The sequence below is a fragment of the Ambystoma mexicanum genome, chromosome 9 (assembly GCF_040938575.1).
Source record: "Ambystoma mexicanum isolate Mex_15411 chromosome 9, UKY_AmexF1_1, whole genome shotgun sequence".
Taxonomy (NCBI): domain Eukaryota; kingdom Metazoa; phylum Chordata; class Amphibia; order Caudata; family Ambystomatidae; genus Ambystoma; species Ambystoma mexicanum.
In genome coordinates, this window is record NC_090931.1 from 579056211 (window position 1) to 579084108 (window position 27898).

Consider the following 27898-nt stretch of genomic DNA (forward strand, 5'->3'; position numbering starts at 1 on the left):
AAAAAAACACGTCATTTCAAATATCCCAAAGGGAGAATTAATTTGTGCGCGTCGGAATTGCTCAACGTTACAGGAATACAATCTTGAAAGTAAATCAATTCAAAACAGATTTCTCCAAAGAGGCTACAACCCAACCAAAATCGCTGCCACAGCCCGTCAAGTCAGTACGTTTGAGAGAGAAACCTTACTACGTCCCAAACAAACGAATTTCCGTCAAGGTCCAGACAAGATTCGACTTATAACCCGATACAATTCGGATAGTCACGTACTTTATTCTATCATGAAGAGACATTGGCACTTATTGCATTTGGATACGGATATCAGTAACTGGATTGACCCATTCCCCAACTTCACTTTCAGCAAAGGAATGACTCTGAAAAACGTACTCAGTCCCTCATTTATGCCTAATCCAGATCGCCAAACTACATGGCTCAACCAAGATAAATTCAAAGGCTTTCATAAATGTGGCAGTTGTTCCATGTGTCCATACGCATTGGAAACCAACAAGGTATTGTTCAACCCCGGTCAAATACATCGGATTGAGTCATTCATCAATTGCAACACCAAACATATGGTTTACTGCATCATTTGTGTCTGTGGAAAGAAATACATTGGCAGTACGATTAGGCCCCTTAAGACCCGAATTCAGGAACATCTGTCGACCATTGCAAGACAGGTTGCTAAATTCCCGTTGGCATTGCACTGGCAGAAATCTCATCAGCTTGACCTTAAACAAAATATCAGATTTGTTGGGCTTGCAAAAGTGACATTACCGCAGAGAGGCAGCAACCTAACCCTGAATCTCCGTCGATTGGAAGCACGACTTATATGTGAATACAGAACAGTATTTGTTGGTCTGAACACGGACCATGAACTTGCTGTTTTCTTATAACATATTAACACTGCACAGAACGGATTTTGCAATTTGTGGTTTAAAGAAATAGTTTTCTCTTGTTCTCTTTCACTCCAGTCTGAATCTATATATAACTGCATCTGTGTCCTTGATTAATTTTTATATAACTCGTTTATATCTCAAATTTACATGAGATCTGACCAACTTTGGATACGAGTTAGAGGAGCAGGCAATGAGTACTAGACAAACAACTCCCTTAAACGGGAGCGTCATTATTAATCAGTATCATACACAGAGCCAGTCCACTTTTCCCTTCTGTTACATGATCAATATATTCATTCAGCTCCCCAATGAATCACCCATTTCATTCTTGCAATTAGATACGTAAGAGTTAGCTTATTAACTTTCCCGCTTGATAATATTTCACATAACCAGAGCAGTGATATACACTAGGTCTCCATGGCATACCCAGTACACTAATCGATTTCGGTTTAGAATCGAGCAATTTGACCCTAATCAGGTTTCTGCATTTGCCAAATTACATACAACACATTAGGTTGCTTCTGTGGCAACACATAGCCCAGCGCGAGGCATTTTCTATATCTTTCTGCTAATTGTTATAGGAGGTTTACCCCTTCCAAGATGGCCGACTTGAGGACAGTTGCGGTCGGCCATTTTGAAGTGCACAGCTTCAATTGTCTTTAAATCACAACAGATCACACAGCGCATGCGTTGGGAATAGATACGTTCGTTTTGGACCACTAGGGTAAGTAACTCTCCCCGGTCCCTGGAACTCCCTCTAATACGTGGTCGCATGCTAGATCCAACTTATGATTGTGAAAGAAATTAAGCGGCCAGTGCTTTAGTGCCCTAATCTAATTGTTTACATTCTTTCTCTCACGGCTCTGCTTCGCCGGAACGCTCATGCCCATCATAATTTATGTTACACCCACAGTCGGATAATTAACTCTAACATTCCGCAATTGCAAGGAATTTAAAACAGGTATGCCTTTAATCTTTCCCAATCGTTGAATGATGCTTCAGTAATTTCACATTGTTATAATTATGCCCAATGGTAACACAACCATTATCTAATGTAGGATGGTACCTTACAGTACATCTCCAGCACGCTTGACCACATGCACCAGAAAACAATCAACCAAAGGTATTTCAAATCAAGATTACAGATCATATTGTTGCGTAATAAGTTGAGCATATGCACAGTAATCACGTGACTAATGGTTCATCCCCGATTTGTCTTTCTCTTGTCCTCCTCTCCTTCTCAACCCCCCCCAACCCTGCCTTTTACACCCTTCCCTTTTCTTGACTCCATTTGAATCTACTACATCACACGGTTGGTATCTTTTACAATTTGACAAATACTATCTGTACTAACATGAATCCATGTTATTATTTAAAATGCGCACATATATATGCGACACATGTACAATGTTCGCCGTAAATTTTGTATAAAAAATGTTTTTTGTTGGATACATGTTAATTTGTGCTTCTACCTAAATGGGGACTTAACATTGGCCACCTCTTTGGAATTTGGGTGACATACCACCCCCATTTCCCCTCGGACACCATGAATCTATGTATCAATGCATTTATCCCTAAATGGTTGCTTTGAATAATGTTTATTTTTTCCCTTTTTATAGATTGATTATATTTTCGTTAACTTGTGGTTACCATTAATATTGTTACTTTACCAACACAACCGACAATATGGTTGTTTCCGTTTAATTTTAACTTAACTTTCATGTACTAGCCTCAGAGGAAGAGCAAGAATTACTCGAAACGCGTGTCGGGCTGTACTACGCTCATCTAATAAATCTGCAAACTAAGCAGTGTCTAATTCTTTATGTGCTGGCGCAGCGAGACTGGAAACACTCCTCCTTAATTTAACATAGAAATCAGTCTCAACAGCAGGGCCGCCTTATTCACAAACCCTATTCATAAATAGTTCGGTTTTGAAGGAATAGGACAAAATGTCGGAATAAAAATTACCGACCACACCAAAAGACCTAAAACACACACCATGAAAAGTTCCAACTACGAAAAGTTCGAACTTTTCGTGGTATGTGTTTAGATGCGGTCGGTATGCAAAAAAAATGTTTTAAAGGCTGCGGAGCTGTCCCCCTTAACAACCCGCTCACTATACTATATAGTATAGTGAGTGGGCTGTTGCGGGGGACACCCCTGCAGCTCACCTGAGCAAAGAAATAAAGAAAAGGATTCTGCAGTGCCGGTTCTCGGTCATGGAAGTGAACCGGGATCCTGCGCCGAAGGGACACAGTGCGTCTGAAGGAAAGGTAAGTATGGGGGTGGGGGTGTGAGTGAGGGTGTGTGTTTGAATCTGATTTGTAACGGAAATGTTCCCATGGAAAATGTACAAACATTTTGTATTGCGTACCTTTCCCATGCAAACATTTCCGTCGCAGGTAATTTACCCGCTGACAAATCACATAGATCTGTTTTGAAAAACGACTTAACCACAGACATATTGGTAATGTGCCGTAATGAAAATCAGCTGTGGGCCCCCCTTTGTTAATCCACATTTTTCTATGGTAGTTATATGAGTAATTCATCTATTAAATCATCCATTGACCATGTATTCATTTATGCATTCCACTAGAAATAGGCCATATTAACACAATGGGTTTGCTTAAGCTATAATGGTTCCATGTTAGCTTACATCCATGCATTTATATGTGATTTACGCATTTTAGTATAGCATATAGAAGTGCTTTTAGGAGCTAGAGAAATAAGATGCTCTACCTCTTTCCATTCTGAAACGGCTTCGCTGTGAGCGGAGGATTGTTGTTGCAGTGTGAATTGTTTTGAAAACATAGTTCTTGGCAGCCAATTGGATATTTTCCGAGACAACCTTGGCTGGCAGAGAGAGCTGCAAGGAGAGGATGTGTTTTTCGGTTTGAAATAGAATGTCTTAGATGAAGGAGAAAGATTGTTTTGGTTTCGCAAAATGAGCCGTCTCCATTTTAGAGCAAAAGACCTGATATGCTTGTCCCGTCCTTATAATGTAGAGATGTCGCAGTGAGCTAATGTTTGTGCACGTAGATAGACATGCCGTCACCTATGAAAACGCTTACTGTGCGTCATTGCAATGTATAACTGTGGGGGTCTCTGTTGAGTAGATTCAGTCTGTCAGGAGAGCAGGAGAGTGGGAGTTCGGCATTAGGAGAGAGCAGCAGATAACTCTATAGATCAGAGGGGAGTCTCTCTCTGTCTTTTGGATGAGTGAGGACTCGGATGGGTGGGAGTCATGATGTGTGTGGCTGGGGAGAACTGCTGTTAAAGAGAGCTAGTGGGAAAGCGAGCTGTCTCATTGGGGGTTGAGAGAGCTTGTGTGTGGACAGGGAAATGCTGATAACTAGTAGGGGTATTGTTATTATGCTAGAGATACAATAGCATCGCTCAGCTGGTCTGAGAGCTTGTTGCAAGGAGACTGGCCGGAAGGGCTGGGAAAGTTGCAGTAGCTTGCACTTATGCTTAGAGGAGTGCTGATTTGCTCTCTTATGTAGTAATTTGCTGTGATTAGTGTCATGCAATGCAAGGCATGAATAAAGTATTATGTTATGAATTGAACCGATTACTGTGTTTCTTTGTGGTTCTCTGTGTTTCATGTTGTGTCTTATTTTGCGTCTCTTTTCATGGTTGGTTTGTTTGTCCCATAGCATAGCAATTTAGCTGTAGTTTCTCAGCTACGTCTCAGTAACACAGTGCACCATTGTTTTTGTAGTTTTCACACCTAGAGTAAAGCAGTGAGGAGAAAGCAAATCGTCCAGGTTCTCTCTCCAGAGATCTAGTTCAAGACTTTCATCCTCACAAAACCACACATTGTGCTCCCAGTTTGAGCCTTAATATCCCCTGAAGGTAATGCTTTATGGCTGGGGGGTCAGGTCTGCCTCCCACTAGCCTCCACACAAGCTCCTGGCAGCCTCATCAGAGGGACTCCCTAAGAATATTTCCCTCTGAAAATTCCTTTGCGAGTTCATACTCTCTCAGGAATAACAAAGTTGTAGGATCATTGGCTCCTGCTCATATTATTCTGGACTGCTGCAGTGATGGTTTTCTTGAAGATGTGTGTTTAGCAAAAAGAATTTCAATCTACTTTCACAGTTGTCACCAAATATTCTGAAGTGAAAAGTGGAGCAGAAGGTTCCAAAAATGTTTTCTACTGTTCCGAAATATTGGAAAATAGTGCACAAAGGCTGAAAAAAGGAAATAGAAATGGAAACTACCATTAAAAACTATTAGTTGAAAAAGGATGAACTGAGGGCTAAACGCCCAAGTAAATACGTTCTGTTAGGCACGTGGCGACCAGCAGAATGCAGGACGGCAATGGTTGCCGTGGTGAAGCACATTATTAGAGCTGACCGACAGGTAGCCTTAAGAGTCAAATTAACATTTCCCCAAGCAGCGTCCTTTGTCTGAAAACATTTTTTAAATGGTTTCCTGGGGATCGGCAGAGTTGCTGAGAAAATTCAAAAATTGCTTATGAATGACCAGCAACATTAAATGGAGTACTCGGCATACTCAGTCTTGCCTTGCTTGGATAGAGCATTGGAAAACATCTCACAACTAGGAAAGCGGTGGTGTGGATAAACTGTACTGATGCATTTCAATGAGGCACCTCAAGCAATATTTATTGCTACCTTTTTTGGTTAATGTAGAACATTGCGTTACTTTTTGTTTTTCAGAATTCATGGTCAGGGATCAAGGAGGGCTGACAGGAGCCATTGGATTATCGCTGGTGTCAATTTAAAAAAATAATAATAACTGGAAACCACTAGAGGCTAAGCCAAAACTGACCGCTGCCAGCAATCAAATCGGTCACTGCTGGGTTTATATGTCAAAATTAAAAGCATTGAAAGGAGCACAAGAATGGTCTTCGTGAAGAATCATACCAACAATATGCAAACAAATCTACAGTGATATCTTAAGGCAGAGCTTTAGTGCTCAATGCTCTCATTGGCTGTGTTGAAAACTAGCCATATGAGGTGGATTGTTTACTAAACAGAAATTTGAGAAAAATGTTTACATGGCTGTTAAATGCCCCCTGTTCAAGGGGGTATGTGACTATGAAAGATTCCCATACTGGACAGAAAAGTTAAAACACTGAAAAACTGGAGTATACTTTCACTAAGCCTCAGCTGAACATTTCTCAGAGTATACACTTGGCACCACACAAATGTGTACACAGATTCTCATATAGATTGGTATCAACGGAATGGCAAGACTAAAAGAACTACGTTTTTAAAAAATCCGAATTTACCACAATAAATTGAGCTTTTACCTTTAACGCCACTGCAGTTATTATACCAAACACAGCAAAAAGAATGAGTGAAATTTGTTTTGTGTTGATTTTTCTTGTTAAGAAAAACTTGGCCCATTCCATTTTCTTAATGCTGGCTGGTGGGTATCTCAGCTGGTTCATGCGTTCCATTCCCAGGGACTTGATCAAGCATGAGCGCCGGTGCGAGAAGGTATCAAAAGTGTGCTTTCCATGGTAGGCTCCCATGCCACTGTGCCCTTGGGTGAAAGGTGAAAAATAAAAAATAAATAATTTCTGCAAGATGCTTAACCATACTAAACCGTGTTTAAAGGAAGACATTTAATCGTATTGAAGCAGCACACCATAAAAAAGGAAAACTAGCAACACCACATTCCATATAGGTTGTCAATTCTGCTACATCATTTTACATAATACTTCATTTCATGGCGGCAGAAATCAGAAGATGCTAAGAGGTGCTTGTGATTAGTAAGCAAGTAATTGATTTAGGAATCTAAAAATCAGACATTTATGGACAGCACATACATTTGTCTAGCTTACTAGTGAAGTATTTGTACAAACGTAGATCTGAGAAAAGAGGCTTGTTACGAACCCAATATATTTGCAGGTAGGTGCTCCCATTGATGTCGAAGGGGAAAAGCAAAATTCCCAAAACTATTTTACAAAGCAGCTTTGTCCATTAAGATCGCTTAACTCGCTTTAAGTCTGTTAATGTTCTGTAATGAATCGCAGGAATTCGTCCCTTCTCCTCAAGAGGGAGCACTGCTTCCCCCCCCTCTGTGAAGCTAGGAAAGTGAGCCAGTTCCGAGACACCATCCCTAGGGTTTGAGGCCAGTGGGACCTCAACAGGAGACACTCCCCCTTGGGGACACAGACTCCTGTTCCCTTGAGGAACTCCCTAAAGCTGTGCATACTGTGGCCTATATGGGATGCTCTAGAATACTAGAAACTTTTGAATACCAAGACTGGGAAGAAGAAACACCCAATAGATCCCATTTTTGCATGGAGAAATAACATGTTCCTTTAAGTCGAAATATCTAATCCACTGGGACCCGTATGTTGATTAACATGTACTCCAGGAGCCAGAGAGCGGGATTGGAGAGAGAAGAGAGAAAGGAACGCATACGTAGTCCGGGGAAGTCCCCGTGCTGCACAACACCTGGAGAAGGCGGAAGCCAGGGACTCTGCATGTTTCAAACTCACTCTACAGCGAACCTCAAGTGTGAGATGCCAACAGGGCAGGAGCTCGGAGGAAGGTGGTGACGTGCCCACAAAGGAGCATCCGTAGTGGACAGCTGGTCCACAAAACATTGCTGATACAGATGCCAATAGAGCCACAGGTTGTTCGGTCAAGCCTTGAAGCACTGGGACACTGCAAGGCCGCCAGGAGGGAAAGGCCACAGAGAAGACTGCAACGGTTCATGAGAAGAGAGAAGGTCCCTGAGGAATGAGGATCCCAAAGAAGTTCAAAATCAAAGGTAACGGGGAGAACTGGAAGATTGGGGGCCGCAGAGGAAATCATTATACCACACAAGCTAGTCGTCTCAGTGGAAGCCATGAGACAAAGTTAACCTTGAAACAAATGAACTCAAAATGTTGTGACATAAGAGAACAAATTACTGAAAGTCTGAATAAGGGAGAAGAACAGTGGACAACAATACCCTGGGAAAAGGAAAAATAAATAAATAAATAAATAAAAAATCGATATTCTGTACAAGATTAAAATAATACCAAAGAGAGAAAGTTATGAACCAGAGTTTAGAGGAACCAAACCATTGGGCTATATCCACAGTAAACGAGACCAAAACAAGCTGAAGTAGAATTGCCCAGGTGGGAAAGCCTACCAGAGCAATAGTCCCTTCCAAGAATATGCCGAGACAAACAACTGGGAATATAGATCTTATAGAAGATCTCTAAAAGGGATCCCCAAAGAGGAGAGGAATGGCAATAGCCCATTTGTAGAACTACAAAGAATGATCCAAGAAGTCACAAGAGACTATTTGAGGATTATGTATTAAAAATAATCCTACAGACTGGTACTAGAGGTATCCTCAGGAGAAGGGAGTCATTCTCTGGACCCAAGTTAGTTTTCATAGTGGTAGGGTCAGTTAGGGTAGCTTCGGACAGCGGACATCTTTCTTTGGACATTAACGACTCATGGATGAGCACCTTAGTAACATAGGTAGGGGGCACCAATAGCGATAGGTAAAGTCAGGCATTATAGTCTTAATTTCATAATAAAATCGTGTACCATGCCCTCATAGAGTCTGTGCCCTTCATCTGACTCGCCACAGTTCCCACAGTGATTGTCTTGATAAAACAGATCGAAGTAGCAAAATAACCGTATTTATGTTTATTATGGTACACTTAACCCTACTTGCACAATTGTTTGAGAACGCCCACTGCAGCAGACAGAGCAAACCAAGATCTGTAAGATGCTCCAATAGCAAACATTTGACGGGGCACCCTAGTCTAAGGAAATGCAACCATGTTACTGCTCTCCTATTTTGAGACCACTTTGCTGGTCATCGTGAAAACCAGGCATCTTAAATTTTACTGACTGACTTATAAAGCACTCTACATGGAATAACTTTCTAACTACACCTCTACCCTAATTGTCAGGAGGACTTTGTATATGCACCATTATCAGATTTGAGTCACTGGTTTACTTCATAACAAACCACGTCTCTGCTCCTTTGGTAATTGATTGTTTCTCTAGGAACTCCATGCCGCTTATTTCTAAAACTCTCTCCCCGATGATTTATCGGATCAGATCATGGATCCATTATTCTTGCTGTCCCTGGAGTTTACACAGCTTTCTTTATTGGATACCAAAAGTTACTCATATTAAGTTTTGTAATCTTGATCCTTCAGCGTTTCCCATTCGGATGTCTCAGTACTACCAAAGCAGATGCTGCAGCATTTTAATACGTGGTAATCCTATGTCAAAAGGCAGAAGAGTATTAAATGTAATGTGAAAAAACAGTTTCAAGACTGAAAATATATGTGTCTCATTGGGGACATTTTAATGAAATACAAGTTCTCTACCGCAACTAATGAATTTGTGAGTATGAAAACATTGCTTTATATGAAACGCGTACAATCATTTGTATGCTATGCATTCAATGTGAAATTTGATACCCGGGACGCACCTTGCCCCAATTTGCTTTGTGTTCCCACCAGAACTATAAGCTGTCTCACTGGCCTCTGTGACGAATCCCCAGATGCTTTTGCTTCTCCCCTGGGGGAAGCCCCTTACCATGAGGCCAGGGAGGCGAGGCTGCTACTAGATAGTGCCCCTGGGGGTGGTACTCAGTGGTTGGAACTCATGCGAGGGACACCCCTATGGAACTAGCGACAACCTGGGGAGAACAAGGTATATTCTCAACACACACCACTCCTTCCCAGCTACCTCTAATCAAGTATCCTCTCCCATGTATGTTTGCTAGGTCAGTGAAAACCACATTACTGTGATGAGGAAGAGTTAAGTTTGACTCCAGTGACTTCCCATTGCAATATACTGAGACAAGGAGAAGGCACGGAGCCAGCATGAATCCTCATTACAGTTGAGTGTTTTAGCTTTCAAATGCCCAGTGGCTTAAAGATGGAGGAAGGACTGACAGTTGTCAGACCTTCCTTAGTGGCACCGTGAGCAAAGCACCCATACCGCAAACAGAGAAGCTGAAGCTGCTGACTAGGAGGCACTCGGAGGAACTATGGCATCCCTCTCTGGTCTGCGGTGCACTGGCAGACCTAGACGGGAGGAAGAAGGCGGCGAGAGAACCCCCGAACCACGTGGTCAAGCAGCCCGGCTCCAGTGAAGCGCTGCAGAGTCGCAGGAGGCAGTGTGAGGACCGAAGTACAAGCGAGGAAGCGGTTGGAAGCCTCGGGGAAACCAACGAAGAGGACCTGGAGCTACTGTTGAAAGTACGGGGATGTCAGTGTTCACAGAGGGAACACAAGAGGCCATTTTAAGTGGATCTGGGACCCAGAACTAAAATAAGAAAGTTTGGGCAAAGTACTATACCTTGCAGGATAGTGAACCAGGTATAGTGGAAGACAGAGTAGAAGAGAGCGGATGGGGGACCCGCAGGTGAACGAGGAAGAATTCCTCACCTGTGCATCTTCTTCGTGGCAGTACCTGGCGGGAAGTGTACAAAGTCTGCCTATACGAACCAGTGGAGAGGCTAACAAACAGAAAGCTGGAGAAAGGCCAGGGGAAGGGAGACATTCCCCCAACTTTCTTGAACTAGGATAAAGAGTCTGAAAATGGCCTGGGGAAGAGAGTCATTCCTCCAACGTCTGAAGTGTGACAAAAGCCTGAGAGAGAACAGGGGAAAGAAGCTATACCGCCTGGTGTGGTGTACTGTGAAACCAAGTATGAGAAAGCTCAGGGAACTGAATCATTCTCCTGGAATGGCAAAAGTATTGAGAACAAGATACCTGGAGCAGGAAGGCATTCTCCAGGAAACCAATAGTGAGGAAAGCTATGGACTATAAAAAATGATGTTTGAGTTTGAACTGAACTTTACAGCACCTCAAGCTGGAACTTTGTGTTATATCCTGGAAAGGAACTGAGACCTGGAGAAGGGAGTCCTTCTCTCATGCACACTAGCCATTTAGAACTATAATCCAGCGTCCAGAAGAAGGGAGTCATTCTTCTGGACCAAGAAGATCCAGTATCTCGTTAGTTTACTTAATAGTGTAAGGGATAGAAGTCAGCATTTTGACACACAATAGTCGACTCTTTGATTTACTTTGACATTCTGACAGATTCCATAGTTCGTTATTTGAGGAAGGGAAACTCCTCTTAGAGTTAGGAAGAGATAGGTGTAAAGAAGGCATGGTATCAATAGTAGAAACAGACACAATGGATACAAGTTTCGAAAACATTTGTTATTTTTGTTAGGTTGATAGAATTCCTAACTGGCCCTAACTCTAGAATGGCAGTAATCTCAACCAATAAATAAATAAATAACAAAACAGTACAAGTCAGTCTAGTCAAAATAAAAAAGCCTAGACTAAAGAAACCTATCCTTGCCCTCCTTCTCAAGATGCAAATGTGTTAAGGGAAAACATAGGAAAATAGTGTCTCAAAAGAAATGTCAGAATGGCTTAAATAACAACACCCCTCCGCACGTTCAGCGCCACAGGGTCTAGAGAGTTTCCTAAAAAGTGTAGGTGGAGGGCACAGTTCTTTCAGGTCTTGCACACTTTGGCTTACTGGTTTGAATTAACAGTTCAGGTTCGGGCTTCAAGCTTCTGGTAGTTCAATCACTTCCTTAGGCTTTGTCCGCTCTGCCACAAATATACGGTTCCTCTTCAGACCTTTACTTTCCCACAATCCAACACAGGCTTCCCTCCGCCGGGTGGGGCCCTGTATTTCACCTTTTACTTTATCACACAGTTCTGCACAGGCTTCCCTCTGCCAGGCTCAAGCTTGTTTTTCTCTTCCCCACGTTTTGTTTCCGGTGTCTTTTCACTGTAGTAGACTTTAAAAACAGCAAGGATTTTACATGGAACTCTGCATGACTACTTCGACCTCTCTCATTAATTCTACAATCCACAATCTTCCTCCTCTTACAACACCAATGCCTCTTGGTACTTGTAGTTCATTATCCTCTTTCGTTTGCCTTCATGGCCTTTTCCAAAACTCATATGTAATACCAATACTTCTTGATATTTGAAGTTTATTTTCTTGAGTTCCCCTTCTTGGCCTCCTTCAAAGTTCATCAATGTTGCCCAACTGGCATATTCACAGCTCACATATTTTGCTTTTCATTAATTCATTCAAATTTCTTTCAGGATCGCGGTTACTTTCTCGTCTTAGGTTCCCGTTCAACGCAGAACATTTCACAGAGACTTTCAAATGTGCAATTTCACCTCACAGGACCACTCTGTTACTTTGTATCATTTCCTTTTATAATTCACCAATTTTCCTTTTCATTACGTGCCTTATCAGCACACGCGCAACCTTCAACTTAAGTTAGTTACTTTTGGCTTTTTAACACAAACTAGACAATTGTTCCCTTCGATACCTCTCTGGTTGTGTTAGTCTTCTTTCATCAACGCTCTTCATGCAGCAGTCAAGGCCGTTTCCAACGCCTCCTCTGCTCCTCCCCAACTCTGTCCTTCACTCAGGATGGTCGTGGGCTGCTTTCAAGTACCTTGAAGGTTTCCTTCTTCCTTTCACTTGGATCCAGTCTTCGAACGCCTACGGCTTCTTGTCTGGCTCTCTCTCGATCTTTGTAACTGCAGATCAGCCCCTTGGCCTTGCGACTTCCACCACCTGGTTTGTATCAGCCCCAAAAGAGCGTGTCCTTCTTGTACCTAGCCTCGCTCCCCGGGTCCCTGTGCTCGCCACCTTTTATTATGCTGAAAAGGCGTGTTAATAAGAGGCAGGTGTACATGGTTAGGATTACGTGCCTGACTGCATGGCCTTATGACAGGGACAGAGGAATTGCAAGTCAGTAGGAGTGATCTATCTGACCTCATTCCTGATCTTCCTTGACTCAGTAGTGTTGTCAATGTAACGTGGTGTGGAATTAAATTAATGTAGCTGTAGTTTCCCATAAAATAAGCAGGGGTAGGCATTAAAGGGGTTACTGAAAAAGGGGGATACCATGTCTCACCATCGGGTGTTTCCTCCCCCCACTCCCTGAGTCCCCCCCCCAACCAGGTGATCCTCCCTCACTTGATCCAAAAGCGATTGCCCTTCCCTGGCCTCCTGAGCACGGGATCCTCATGGACTAGGTCGTAAAACACACTCTGGTTTTTCCCATAGGTTTCTTCCATTTCTGAACAAAACAAAAGTCTGTGCCAACAATCATGCCACCTGTGTGTCAATCTCCTCCTCCTCCTCCTCCTACACCCGTACATCTCCTGCCTTCTTTTACCTGGTCTCCTACAACACTGAGGAACTGCTTAGCCTATGCTCCAAACAGCAGCATTACTGCAGGCCCCTACTCCCCATCACTTATGGACTGCTGCATGGCTCCAATCTTTGCCTTTTCCTCCCTAGCTAGTTCTTATATAGTTATCAATTTTCTTATACTGAGCTGAACATACCAAGACATGTGAATCATCAGTCTGTTGTAAACTACCTTTGTCTTGTCACCCAAAGCAGCCATGCAGTTAGAGTCATAAATCAACAACAAATAAAAGCAATCGTACCCACTGTTCCCTTTTTGGCACAATAGCTTAGAACAAGATCTTTTTCATACCGTAGTAGCCATTGAAAATTGCTTTCTTGGATTGATATGGACATCTACTGGAAGATCAGGTAGAAAAGAAATACTGTAAGTCTTTCCATTTGGGAATTAAATCTGAGATGTCAAGCTCAGGAGATATTTTTCAATTAGGCCCAGGTAATACTTTTCAAACACATATTGGAACATTCTAATTGGTGAAATAATTGGGTCTATTAGTCTCTAGATCACCCAACGAGTGTGAGGCCCTTGCCAGCATTCATGCTGGCTGCAGGACAGGTACGTGCAGTTTTGAGGTGGTTGAGGCAAAAGTGGCACAGTCTCAGAGCAAGGAAAGAACATGAATACAAGAAATGCAGCATTAAAGAAAAATAAGTTATGTTACACAAGCAGAAAATGTAAAAATAGATTGGCAACTGCAACTTTTCAGTACGTCATCCATGTCTAAGAAACCCCCAACTTAAGCTTCTCAGCAAAAATAAAAAGAATTGTCGGATTATAAGAGAACCCTTAATGGAGGAATGTCATAATTCTGTGAACGAAAACAAAGTAAAATGGTGAAACGTGGGTTTGTCAATGGCGAGAAGGGTAGTTCCACATGTATAGTGGGATCAGTGGTCAACTGATTTATAACTGTGTCCATGTGGAGGGCGGTGAGTCTGTGGGATGAAAACAAATAGGGAAAAAGTAAAAAGTGACAAGGAAAGCGGGAGAAAGTCTGAGAACAAAACAGACTGACAAAGGTCACAACAAAGGGAGACATAAGGGTGAGTGGAAACCACAGCCGGAATGAGCATACAAGTTGTGTGTGTTTAGGACAAAATATTATCATGAAAAAGATCAAGAGCTGTCCATATTGTTCAACTCCCTTTCTGTCTGGAGTTAATGGTGCAATGTGTTGTTGGTATTTTAAAACAAGTTATAGATGTGATCAAAGGTTCCTTTGAGTTGTGGGGTCTTAAAAACCAGTTTTCATACTGAATTCCCTGGTGTGGAGAACTCACATTATCTGGTCATTACGAGCCTACTGGCGGATGTGTCACAGCCAAGAGTTGGCTCTGTACTGAATGAAAGATGGGGAAACAAAATAAAATATGACAAAGCATCTTTCCATCCTGAGCCATACTAGGATAGCCTCAGGTGGAGGGGAGAGCGCGAGTGCCACACCTTTAGAACATTGAATGATCTGTACATTAATTATCCTTTGGTATAGCGGAACTAACGGCATTATACTGAACGTGCCTCTTTAATATGTGGTAATATGACTTGATGAGGTGGTTGATAATCTGAAAACCCCAGGGCCCTGTTTTTCACATATGCTTTCTCAGATGCAGGCGATGGTAAAGCATGCTTATGGGTAACCCTGTGCACTGGCATTAGCATAAAACATCAGTCTTTCATTCATAAGATTCTATAGATCTGGATAACTTAGCCTTGCACGTATCAGCTTACCAGAAAGGCAGACGTCAGGCTAGCAGGAGTAACAGTATTGCACAGCATTACATATGGTAGCATGACATAGAACTTGGCGCTTAAGAAACAGGGGACCCCTCTACATCCCCCATCTCCCCTTCCTAGCCCAATAAAGGAAGTCTCCATAAAGCAAAGACTAAGCCAGCACGTGGCAGCATAACCTATAACAGGCAGCACCTCCAAATACCACCAGTTTGAGCATTGTATAAGCACTGCCGATGACTGCAAGGGATCACACAGTATAAGGTCGAAAAGACATGGAAGTTAGAGACAAAAAGCAAACCGATAAAGATGTGTGTTGTAATAGGCACGGGCTCGTGCATAGGGTTTACAAAGGTCACAGTTCTTTCATGCCCTTAAGGAGAGTTATCAAGGTGGGAAAGGGACATGTGCACTTGGAGGATGGCTCTATTTGGAGTAAGAGAAGAGTGGTGGTGAGTGGCTGTAAAAATAAGGTTAGGCCAGGTGTGGGATCAAATTTGGAATTGCAAGAAACAGTACTAGATTATGATCCTGTGGATTCACAAAGAATAAGGATTGAACAAGAAGAGATTGTTCCAATGCCAAATCCTGTTGGTCCAGAGGTAGATGTGGAATGTCAGGATGTTATGGATCAGCAACATGATGAGACAAAACTGGGTTCGTGTGGGTAGAAGCTGTGGTCCTCCCATAAGATTGAGAGACTATATTTGTTAAAAGTACAAGCATATTAAATTGCACTAAATTTTGGTTTATATCTGGATGCAGGTTGTATTATAACAAGTCACGTTACATTTTGTTCATTGTTCCATTGTTCATTGTTTCATTGTTCAATGTTGTATTAACATTGTTATACAAGGGAAGAGGATATGTTGTAATAGGCACGGGCTCGTGCATAGGCACACTGGTGGAATGTTGATGCGTGTTTGGCGATCAACATTCCACAGTGGCGGTTGGAGGTCGGAGCTGAAGAGGAGGCTGTGGGGTCTTACAATAAAGATACCTGTTTATACATATCAAGGAGTGGTTATTAAGAATATAACAATGTGCCCCCAGATGAGCAATGGGTTGTCAGTCTGGTAAATACACCAGTGCCCACGATTGCTTTGCTAGGAGTAAAAGGACATGGAGTGTCACAACTTCTCACTGTGGATGGCACAGAAAACTATGGGCAAACTTATAAAAGGTTATCATTTCAAGGAGACAGGTATTCGTGTGCGCCTCTAATATTTAGTCAACGTTTAAACAGAAGGTAAGCTTGCATAAAGAAACAAAATAGTATATGATATAAAAATGTAGGTATATACTTATGAATCACTAAGACTGCCAGAGTGACAAAAGAGTACGTACACATGAGCAGCGAATAGACTGACATGAGGAAGCAATAGAAACTTTCGCAGGGCAAGTTGTAAAAGTTGTTTTTATCTTGCAATTATATTGTCTGAGTGAGTGCACCATAAGCACAGAATATACCTTTGAAAACAAATGAAAAAGCAAAATAATTACAAGTGACCGTAAATTAGCACACTGTGATAGGCAATTATATGGATTACCATTAACTGTAGAAAGAAATAGTGATTTCAGTGGGCAAAGTGTTATTAATGTTTTCGTATGAACAGTACATTAATTGCTTGCACCAGATGAAGATCCAGTACTTTGAAAATGAGATAAAACTGTCTAAGCAGAGAGGACACCACAAATTAATAAGTATAGCTGAAAATCGGTGGTCAAAAGAGCTGGGATGTAAATTAGCAATCAGTTACTGTGAAGTTGGGGGTATGTTAATATTTAGGGCCGCCCTGGTGGTGGGGGAGTGTCTTGGATGCGGCCCCTTTCGCCACATGAAGTCAAGCTACACTATGCTGGATGGGAGGGGTGCAGCTTGGAACTGCGAGTCTGCAGAACCATGAGTTTGAGTCATGTTGGGGTGGGATGCCAGACACGATAGGTACCCATGGGATGCTGGCTTTGCAATCTTTGGCACTGGATCAAGGAGCCAGGGCCATGTTTTGGTTCAGTGCGGCCCAGCAAACACAATCAACATTCTTACCCTTAAACCACCCTATATACTATGTTCTCTCCGGAAGCTGGTGAGAATTACCATCACTGAACAGTGGTCAAAGTGAGCGGGAGCGGTTGGGAGCAGTGCTCCTGTACTTTATTTTAATTAAGTGTTACTACTCCTATACTTTTATTTTAAAAAGGAAACTTTTCCAGAATGGTTTCTTATTGAAACTAAAGTGTAGGTAGAAGTTGAAACTTGCACTTTCAATGCACTACACTAAATGTTCCCTTAAACACCAGGTGCATATTTTTGGGGGTTTGTATTGTGTGTTGGAGGGGGCGCGGTGATGGGGTTTGTGCAGAATGGGTGCAGGCCAGCAAGGAACACAGTTTCACTACTTCTTTTTGTACACTGTCACCGAACAGCCAAATCAAAGGTTTGGTGAAAGTGCTGAGCAGTGTGAGAAACCCGAAGGTGTCTCACTTACTAGTGCCCAGGGATCTGTCATCCAGGTGACCAGGACACAGCCATCCCTATTGGATCCAGTTTGTGGGGGTGGACCAGTAGGTGAGGATCACCTGGAGGGGGGGGGGGTGGGGCCTTCGGGGAGTGGAAGTGGGACACCGACTGGCGATATGCAGTGCCCCATTCTCTTTAACACCTTTGCCCCCTCCAACCCTGTAGGATACTTAAAAACTCTTCACCCCCCTTTTCTGATACAAACACTTTCTTACACTGTAACAGATAACGGACTAACACCAGAGCCGTTTACCTGCCATGTCCCAAAACACAGGTCAGGCAGAGTCAGGCAATTGACAACCACGCACACCTGACCGCCCTTTACCTTCCCACAGGGATAAAAGGTGGAGCATGAAAGCATACTTTGAGCAAGGACAAACGCACAAGGAAACAGCTACATCAAACCAGCAGTTCAAATAGAGGAGAAAGGCGGCAGGACCGGGAAGGACGAAGGGGGAAATACCCTTGCCCTTTTCAACTCAAACCTACAGCCTCCGAAAGGTAAATCATAAAACCAGGAGATACAGCTGGCGTGTGGAGGAGCAGATCCCCCTCTACGCACCACCACGCCTCCCCCTCTACGCACCACACCTCCTCCCCCCTGTACGCACCACCACTTCTCCCCCTCTACATAACACTACCTCTCCCCTTTACACACCACTACTATGCCCACCTCCAGATTACTACTCCAATCCACCTTCTCCTCAGTCACCCTCCCACCACTCCCTCAGTTACCCTTTCACACACTCCATAGTCTCCTACTATCACTTTCATTCACACAACTGGTAAAGAGCCATGGGAAGTCCCAGTGCCACCGGAATAGACAGGCCGGGAAATCCTGCACCCAAATACGGAAATAGTCAAAGTTAATGGCTACGGCCTGTTGTATTAACAATACATATAAACCAGGTACAGCGTACAACAATAAGCACACAAGTCTCCAAAGCAAAACAGTAGGTTATAAATTAAAAATACGTCACTACTGACATCATACTGCAATCTTGGTTACAAAAACCTACGGGTCGGATGGATTGGGTTAGGGGAATTGTCTACATATAGTTTGTATTCTAGTTAGTATTTTCATTGGACATGACTATCTGGTGGCCCCACCTTGGACACCACCACTAAATTGATACTAGTACAAAAGACATCTTAGCAACAGGAAATTGGCTAATGCCACAGTTACAGGGCATCACCATATTCAGAGCTGTGATTGGTTGACTTTGGTCTTAACCTTGGACACTTGGCAGGTCATCAGCAGATGAGCAAAAATAGTGGTAGGGGGAGTGACATCAAGGAATTGCGTTTTTCAATTAAATAAGAAACCATTCCTTATTCCCTAGGCCCCAGGCCAGGGTATCTAGCTTTGAACTTGGCCTTGTCCCGCACCTCTCATTCTGGGAATCTGTGGGGAGTCGAAGCAGGTGTCTGGAGCTTAATGAATGGACACTATTTTCCAATTATAAGTCACGTGTGAGGAGATCATGTTTCGGATTATTCTGCTCGGCTTATATGAGGATTTTAGCTCATTAAAGCGGGAGTTATTACTCTCTTTGGCCACTGGAGACTTGGTGGAGGTATTCCTCATACAGTATTAAGCTTCTAATTAATGGCCACTTGGCATTGAAAGGCTGTTTATTCTTTTACCTAATCTAAGAGAAATCTCCATAACGCTTGGGAATTATTATCTACGGTTCTCCTTAGAGCCATCCAAACCTACCTTTTCACAGTAACCTACCTTGGAGGGGGCTGTGCTGCCACGGTCTGGCATGCATGGATATGTGTTCTCGGCTAATTCAGCAAATCAAATCTGTGTGAAGCTTCGAGGCTTCTCATTCACTCCAATGTGGCTTTGCCGTCCATTTTGTTCAAGATGGCCACTCGTTAGTGTTGCATTTATACGGTTAGCAATCTATTTAGGTGTATCGTTCGTCTTGCATTACAGCGTAAACCTAATCAATGTAATGTTATTAATGTCTATTGGGTGCAGATAACTTTCATGTCTCAGTGCACATTTGACCTAGTGTCTGTGTTTCTTTATGGGGAGTGCATGTTTGCTTCATGTCTCGTATCTATAAGTGTGTCAGTTTGACAGTGGTGCAACTTGCTCTCGTCATCTCCAGTTACTGCTCTTAATTTCTTCTGGAGTTTGCAGATTTATCTATTCTATTGTTCCAGGATAAGGTTGGTAGGGTTCCCTTAGTGAATAGCGTTTCTCGCACTTGCGGTATAGAGGCTGGGGGAGGGGTCAACATGAATGACGCGTTCATTTGCCTCTTGATACAACTTGCATGCACACACTCCACAGTGCCACTTTTTCTCACCAACCAATACCTCCCCTGCTCTGCAAATCACCTCCATCCGTGTCCACTGTCCGACCTGCTGCTGTTTTTGTCCACCACCTCCTCCTCTGACCTCAACTAAACAAACCACACCTCCCTGTTTTCGGTCTTTCCTTATATTTCCCTCTGTTCTTCCCCCATTGGTCTTCCCATGCCGGTTCCCCTGGCCAATCCTGCCTGTTCTTCCTTGCCCGGCAGGGTTACAAACAATGTAGTTGTTAAAAAGGTCTTTGCCACACCCCCTTCTCTATTGTAGGCCTGTCGCAGATCGGTAATGGAGGTCTGCTATCACAACAGTTGTAGTTTGCTACTCCAGTGAATTTTGCTTGCACGGATAGCAGGGGACTGGATCCGTATCCCAGCCGGGAATGTTCAATCTCTCTGATGTGGCTTTGTTAAGAGAGTAGCGATCAGCGCATTGAGCGTCTCTGATTTACTTCGCACACGTCACATAGAACCAAAAAGATGAAGGGATCATTGTTCAGGCTCACAATTCGTGAGGCTGGATACATGTGGAAAGGTTGCTGGTTTGCATACATCAGAGCTTACGACTGTCTCGCAGTAGGTGTGCTTTGTTTTCTGCTGTCCATCTAGGTAGTTCTCTAGAAAAAAGAAAAACCTTAGCCAGCATCTTGTGAGGCACGTATGGGGTGATCAACAGTGCTACTGCCCAAGAACACTTAGGGAGGAGACAGGAACTGGGCCCTCACTACTACCATCACCCTCTGGGGTAGGAAGGGCTCTGGCTTCCACCCTGGTAGGCCTCCCTCACCAAGCTGAGAGGGGGTTCCCCCCCCCAGCCCCTCTTGACAAGGTTAGCCTACTTACCTTGTCACATCACTTTATGGCATACAGGTGGCAGGTGTAAAAGAAAGGTGCATTTGAGACTCTGCTTTAGTCGGTAGCTTTGATGTGGCTTTTGCTGGTTCAGAAGCACCTATTCCTCTTCCTTGCGAAGGGTCTCTTGCATTTTAGAGAGAACATTTTTGACAAGCTCATTGTGGAAACCACTGAGTGGATGACCCCACTGTTAGGATTGTTCCTGTAATCAGAGCTACTGCCCAGGTTTAGCTTCCAATTCCATCCATTACTTACATATCTGCTTTTGTATTAGTTATCTGAGCTACTTATTCATTAAAACACTGCAGAATTAATTTGCTGAAAATGGCAATTCTAGAATATGTTTCGGGTACCACTGACAAACGCTGAAAGGCAGACCCAGGAATGCTTATGCAAGGAGACACCAAGTGTAGCACGTCAGCCACCCAGACGTTAACACAAAAAGGTTTTCATAGTTCGAGATCTGACAGGAGGTTAAAAACCATCTGCTTTAAATGTAAAGGGAGACACTCAAAGAGGCTATTAAAAATGCTCCTTAATCTATCATAATCTGCTAGCAACCCATTGGAACTAGCAGCCATCATGCTGGAATACCAGTAGCATGACTTTAAAAGCCAGGAAGCCCAGTCAGTCATGGTCATTCCCTATGAGGGCTGGAAAGAGCAGCAGACCCTGGAAACTCTGGTTCTGGAGGCAATGAGGAGAGAAGAAAAGCGAGGACTTGTATGGAGGAGGTATTGCCGTGTAGTAAGGAGGGAGAATGAAGGAGAAGCATGGAGTAGAGAAGGAGATATCATGATAGAGAGTTTTTGTGGTTAGAGGAGTGGAGTAGTAGACTGGAAAAGGAGGAGATGGTGTTCACGAGCGATATGGGGACAGAAGCGACTCATTATCTGGGAGGCGACAAAGAGAGGCAATGTTGTATTGAGGAAAAAAGGACATACGAGGCCAGAGGGAGATCATGTTATAGGGAGGAAGAAGGAAGATACCTGGGAGAAGAACTAGAGTGGTATCAACTTGGAGAGAAAGATGAAGTCATCTCAGTGGAGAGGGGGGAAAAGGACACCTGGTGGCGGATGAGATTCAAGAAAATAGATGTTCAACATGATGGAGGACAGAACATTTGTGGCGATGAGAAAACTTCGATTTAGGCATTTGTACCTAGAACATTAATTTTTTTGATTGCTTGGGTAGTGGGTCGGAAAAACTGAAGTTTCAAAAAAGAGTTTCCTTTTCACTCCTGAAACCAAAACTAAATCTACTGGCAAATGAGCCACCAAAAGAGAAGATTCTATTTTGGAGGATTGGGATTCCTTCTATTTTGTGTTCCTGTCTGAAGGACAGGAATTCTGGTGTGGCAGGTTAAAGACAAACCACCATGCTTACATCTGATGACATTTGCAGGGGGTAGAGTGTATACAAAAAAGGTTAACAGTTCTGAGAGTAATGGAGCTAAATGTCTTCAAATCAAATAATTAATGTCTCCCAGGCCTCAAGAGACCTTCTGAAGGGGATGCATGGTCTAGAGCCTTCCTGTACGAGCCATTATCAGTACCAGTAGACAACTGGTGAGTTGCTAGAGCTTCAATTTAGTATGGCGGGCTAGACTTTGCTGCCAGCTGAAGGAACTTCAAGAAATGGGGCCAAAGGGAATGGGCCTGCGAGCCCTGAAACTTGTGAAAGCCTCTGCCAGGTGACCCTGAAAAGAACCTATTATTGAAACAATCAGCCCAGAGGTGAGGAGGCATTACTGGACAGCTTTCGGCCCAGGGCCTTAACGTGGTCCCTGGCACCATTGCCTGACCGGTAATTTTCCCCCGCCCCTACCGAGTAGTTTTTATCTTAGCACCCCAGCATGATTTCAGGGTGCTAACAGTTGGTTTTTTTATGTTGAGAGAGAGCGCGATTGCGTTTAATAAAGTAAAAAAAAAAAGAAAAATAATCTACAATACAAAAAGGCCACCATGGAATAAGAGGGAAGGGAACTATAGGTAGTCCCTTCTCCCTTTACATGACCACCATTGCTGCAGAGGAGAAGAACGGGACAGCAGCAGTGGTTGGTAGAAGTTGATGGGAGAGGAGGCCACAGATAAGTGGGGCTTGGTCTACCGTGATATGGGGCTCGGGCAGAAGGAGGATGTTAAAGGGGATTGGGGCAAGCGAAGGCTTATGCTCCTTAGAGGGAAGATAGCAGCATCACACTTCACAGAAGCTCGGAATGCGGGCAATACCATTAAGTAAGGCTCGAAATTCCGAGCTCTCCGACCGGCTCAGAGTCCCCCATGGCGAATAATATTTACACATTTTATATTGTGCAAACCTCGCCCAGAGGCATCAGAGCACCGTACTCCAAAAGTAAACTACAAGGCCTAAAGTGGAGGACGACAGCCTTCAAAAGGACAAATATTTGCAAGAGTCTAATAAGGAAATTGAAGAGCCTTAAGTGCTTTTTGAAAGCAGATCATAGATGCCAAGTTTGTTAAGCAGTGATTCAAGAACTGAGGAGTAGCGACTGAATGATCGGTTCATAGATTGTGATTTGAGCACTGTAGGAACGTTCAGAAGCAAAAAGTCCATACTCTTTGTTGCTCTGGAATGTATTAGCTACATAGGGAGGATTATGTTAGAGATATTGCCTTTTTGGCAATGCAGTCAATTTTAAAGTGATTGAGAGTGTCTAAAAGTTCCTACTGCAGGTTGGTCAAGAGTGGGGCGATTCGACTGAATTTCCCTTTTTTCTGATGCCAGTCTGGCAGTGGCGCAAAGAGCAGAATTTTGAGCAAAGAATACATTTATAAACTCCCATCCAGATGGAATTGCCATGGTCTGTAGGAGGCACAACAGGAGCTCCTGATCACATTATGAAAAGATCAGACCATGGGGACTAAAAGGGATGCCAGGATTCATACCACCTTAACATGTGTTACTAGGTCTGTGGCTAAAAGATGGAAACCTACACTCTGTAGGTTCATGAAATTAGTGCCTTGACATATTACTTAAAAACGTTGCACTCAATATTGAGCACCTCATACTTGTGCGTTCACCTCCAACCCCTTGGACTCATTTTCCTTATAGACCACTGACTAAAATGTAAGCATTTCTAGATCAGGCAAAATCATCTTGCACAGGTGGCCACGCTACCCTTTTGCTACCCCCACCTCCGAACCCCTCCCTGAGATCCTCAGATGGACTTTGTACATGGTTAGGGAGGAGTAATGCCCACCCAAGGCTCTTTTGGACAGAGGTGGGGGTTGTTCCTTCCAACATTAGGAAATAACCTATGGGATTTATATGAGAGATGCAATGCAGGATGTCCTCGGACGATCCAGGACAAAAACCTACAGCAATGTCTGGATTCCTGAGGTCAAACTCATTTTATAGGAGAGCACAGAAAAGAGGGACAAACAGTTATTAATTCTGTAATTGAGAACAATTTCACTTAAACGGTAGCACCAAGTACACATTTGTAACAATGCCACCAGACACAGCCGGCATTTACAGAACCCGGTTGTTCGCAAGGTAATACAATAACTCACCAACTCCCCCAAAGGGCAAAGCTGTAACAGTGTAGTGCATAATAACATCGTTTGCAGTAACACCGCCGCTGGAAGTCTCAGAGATCATCTTTTTAATTAGCTGAAATAAAGAAAACAATGATGTTAATTGAGAGGTGTATACAAAGGGAGAGCTGACCTACCCACATGGGTTGTTTTTCAAACTACTAATTTCCGTGTGATTATTTTCTGCAGGTGAGGCTCATATAAAGTTTACCTCCAAAGGCAGTAAATGTAGAACCCAACCAATGCTCTGGATATATCAATAAGTCTTTATCTCCGGCTGACCCATTTGTAGGCAATGGCACCAATCTGGAGCGGGCGAGCAACAACACTGGTTGACTACTGTTATGCCTTCGTAGCCATTTTTAGTTGAAACATTTTTTTTGACAAAATAAACTTTTCTTGAAAAAGAGTGAAACAATTTCAATTGCAGGTGGTCACCAATAAGTGGTGTACATATTAAATTGCAGACTTTTACCAAGAAATGGTGTGCATACATATAAATTCATACATGGATAAAATGAGAATAACCAAGTGTCACAAATAATGCCACGTACATAATGAACTGAGATATTTGTGAACAGTTCATTCCAAATGCACATATCTAAATATACAAAGTGATCACTCACCTAGAACATCAACATTAGTTCTGTGAACATGGTAAATGAGGCAGACTAATTCTGCCATGGTCGTGTGTGGTGAAAGAAGACAAATGAATTGACCACCCCACAGGAGTCTAGCCACTGGAGAGCTGGTATAGAAGACAAGTACTTAGTCTTAAAGCCTCAGAATAAGCTGTTTCTAGTATTGAACCAGTTCCAAAGGAGATTAAATCATTTCCTGGTGGAGGGGTCAGTTAATAAATGCTTTGGGTGTGTAGAGACCAGTCCTAGGTCAACATCGGTAGATGTATTCCTGATGATTAAGAGGTGGGCCGCAATGTAATTACGTGTCCAATGACGTTTCGGCAAGCAGTAAAGGCTACCTTCATCTGCACCTACGGATGTCGCTCTTGAGAGAGAGTGCTACTGTTGTCACTGAAGAGAGTGGGCCCCTTGCGTGGGGGTAAAGCGTAGTGCAATTGCACTATAGGGAGCTTGTGCAAGGTTCACAGGGTCCCTGTAAGGAGATTCCAAAAGTGATCCGAGTTTGTCAATTCAGGGATGGCTTTGAGCCATCGGTTGCACATAGGGCGATCATTCTCTGTGTGCCAGAGGGATCCCAGGAAAAGTGAAATCCTTCCTGGCAGGGCGCCAATGGTATACAGGAGCCTCAGCGTTCGGTGTGCACAATGAGTAGTGCAGATGTTGGAAAGACGACGTATCCATAACGAGTCGGTCCACGTCCCAAGCTGTGTCTGGTTGCTGGGGAGACCGGCCCGATGTATGTGTGGTTAAAGGTCTTGGGTTAATTGAGATGAAGCACTAGGAAGTTGGCAATCATCCTGTAAGGCTGCATGCATATCTTTGCATGTTTGAAGCATTTAGGATTGTGGATGAGCTGTAGGATTGGAAGGGATCCAACACAAAGAAACATGCCTGCTTGAGGATTCTTTGATTTGAACAGCACTGTACTGAAGAGAAACTTGGAAAATTTCTAAGAGGTGGCATGCATTTGCAAACCCCAAGGTTATTCAAGCGGACTCTTGATTTCTCTGCCTACTTCATAGAAGTACACATTTAGCTCAAGTCATACCTCCATTGCAAGATACTTACCAGTATCTGTTTCTTTTAGAGACACCATACAACAAAAATGGCATGTGGGGTAGTTGTGATTCTCTGAACTCCCCAAATGCATTCAAAACATAACGAGACAGAATTCCATTGTACATTCTCACCCTTGCAGCACCAGCCACTCTTGAAGAACTAAGTGTATTCTTTGGAATGGGTATACATCCCTAGTCAGTGCTAGTGTGCCGCCCATCTAAAAGTGAACAGAGAGGAACGAGCCCCAATTCTAATCCTACAAGGAAACCAAATGACCCTAAACAACCAATAAGTGCCAACCACAAACTGTACAGCTAATATAGACCCAATTTGTTGGGTTATTAAGGGACAAAACTTTATTATTCCTCACTATTCTGCCAGTAATGTGGGCTTGGTTAAAAACCAGATGGAACCAATAAATATTTCTATATACTAATAAATAACGCTTGGTTATATTTATTTATTTTTATTCCTGCTCCGCTCCAGCCCCTGTCCTTCCTCCCTCCCCTCCCACGCACCCAGACCAGTCCGGATAGGCCTGCACACACCCACTTGAACAGAACATTCACCAGCCTTCAATATCACTCCTCATGCTGGAACCCGGGCCCTCCTTTTGCAGCATGGAGGCTAAGTGTATTGATCTGTCATTGAGTGCCACCCCCTCTGCCCCTCCGCTTTAGGTCTTCCCCTTCTCCGTGCGCCACTCTGCTCCTCCTGCTTCTATTTTTTTAATTTGGCCCCACTGCAGCCGCTTTATTTGTATCCCCGCTCCAGCCCCCGTCTCTCCTCCCTTTGCTCTCTCTCCACCCACCCAGACCAGTGCGGATAGGCCCACACAGACCCACGTGGCTGGTACAACCTTAGGGATGGTAGCTGAGAAAGGGAGCAGCCCTTTGCCATGGCCCTTAGCCAACTGCCCGGGCAAGGCTGCCCTGTGGAACACCCTAATAATAATAATAATTTGGCATTTATATAGCGCTACAAACCCTCAGGTATCTGAGCGCTGCTTATTATTACCCACGGTGTGTGGTGCTCATTTATCGACCTCGGAAGGATGAAAGGCTGAGGGCCGGGGCCTTTCAGGGTACCCTCCATTCCCTTTCTACCCTATGGTGGCATCCCATGGCTGCCTAGTGCAAGTAACAACCCTGTTACTTCTGTTTTGTCCTCATCCCGACATCTAGACACTAGGAGGGAGCAACTGACACCTGTTGGTAGGTATCTTTATGTTTTCTATTTTTTGGGGTTCTGTAACAGTGATATTGTTTAACCTTTCTTTGCCTGTTTATCCTTACAGTCCTCCGGGACCGGGAGATTGCTGTTCCTGCCACCTGTGGCCTCAATAACCGGTCAGCGAGTCGGTTTTCTCTCTGACTGGTACTTTGGGGCGGAGGTATTCTAATCTACGTGGATCTCAGTTCCTGACAGAGAAGTACAGTGCGCTCATATTAGAATACAAGGTATTTAGTGATATATCTGGGATTGTTTGAGCACGCCCCAGAGGGCAGCATTGGTCCTGAAGAAGGTGACTGAATTTTAAAATATCACTAAAATGGTCGAGAGTAACAGAGATGCTTGGATTTCTTAACAGTTAACATAACAACAACATAGGTCTATTTATTAGAATATGGAAGGATTCATTTGTTCCATTTGGTTTTTAACTAAGCCCACAGTACTGGCTGAATAATGGCGAATAAAGGTCACTTACTATCACAATGCAGTGGGGCTTTTTTAGCAGTACATTGTGGTTGGCACTTATTGGAGGTTCTAGGGTCATTTGGTTCCTTGTAGGATTAGAATAAGTGATAGTTCTTTCTGTCCACTTTTAGATAGGCAGCGCACCAACACTTACTAGCGTAATCTTCAAGAGGGCCAGGTATCGTAAGGGAGATATTTGATTTCTTTTATAGACACGTCATCCAGTCCAGAAGCCAAGAAGAAACCAATAAAGGGTGAAACCAGATGCAGTGCCCCACATTCCAGATGAGTTAGCTGAAATCCGGTCACTACCCACACGACTTGGCAGAAGGCAGCATGACAAAAGAGATCAACAGAGAGAATTGGACGTGCGCTACAAGCTTCAATGGGTTTCACTGTGA

At 43.4% G+C, this 27898-nt stretch overlaps 1 protein-coding gene across 3 annotated transcripts in view; it reads right to left on the reverse strand.

Moving 5' to 3' along the window:
• LOC138488301 (aldehyde dehydrogenase family 3 member A2-like) overlaps nucleotides 1-27898 on the reverse strand; it is an 822258-nt gene that overhangs the window by 112606 nt on the left and 681754 nt on the right. For all 3 annotated transcript variants that reach the window (XM_069615183.1, XM_069615182.1, XM_069615184.1), the window contains exons 9-10: nucleotides 24073-24172; nucleotides 6174-6409 (exon numbers count right to left, since the gene is read on the reverse strand). In XM_069615183.1, the coding sequence (XP_069471284.1) occupies nucleotides 6174-6409; nucleotides 24073-24172 (336 nt within the window). The remainder of the gene's footprint in view (nucleotides 1-6173; nucleotides 6410-24072; nucleotides 24173-27898) is intronic.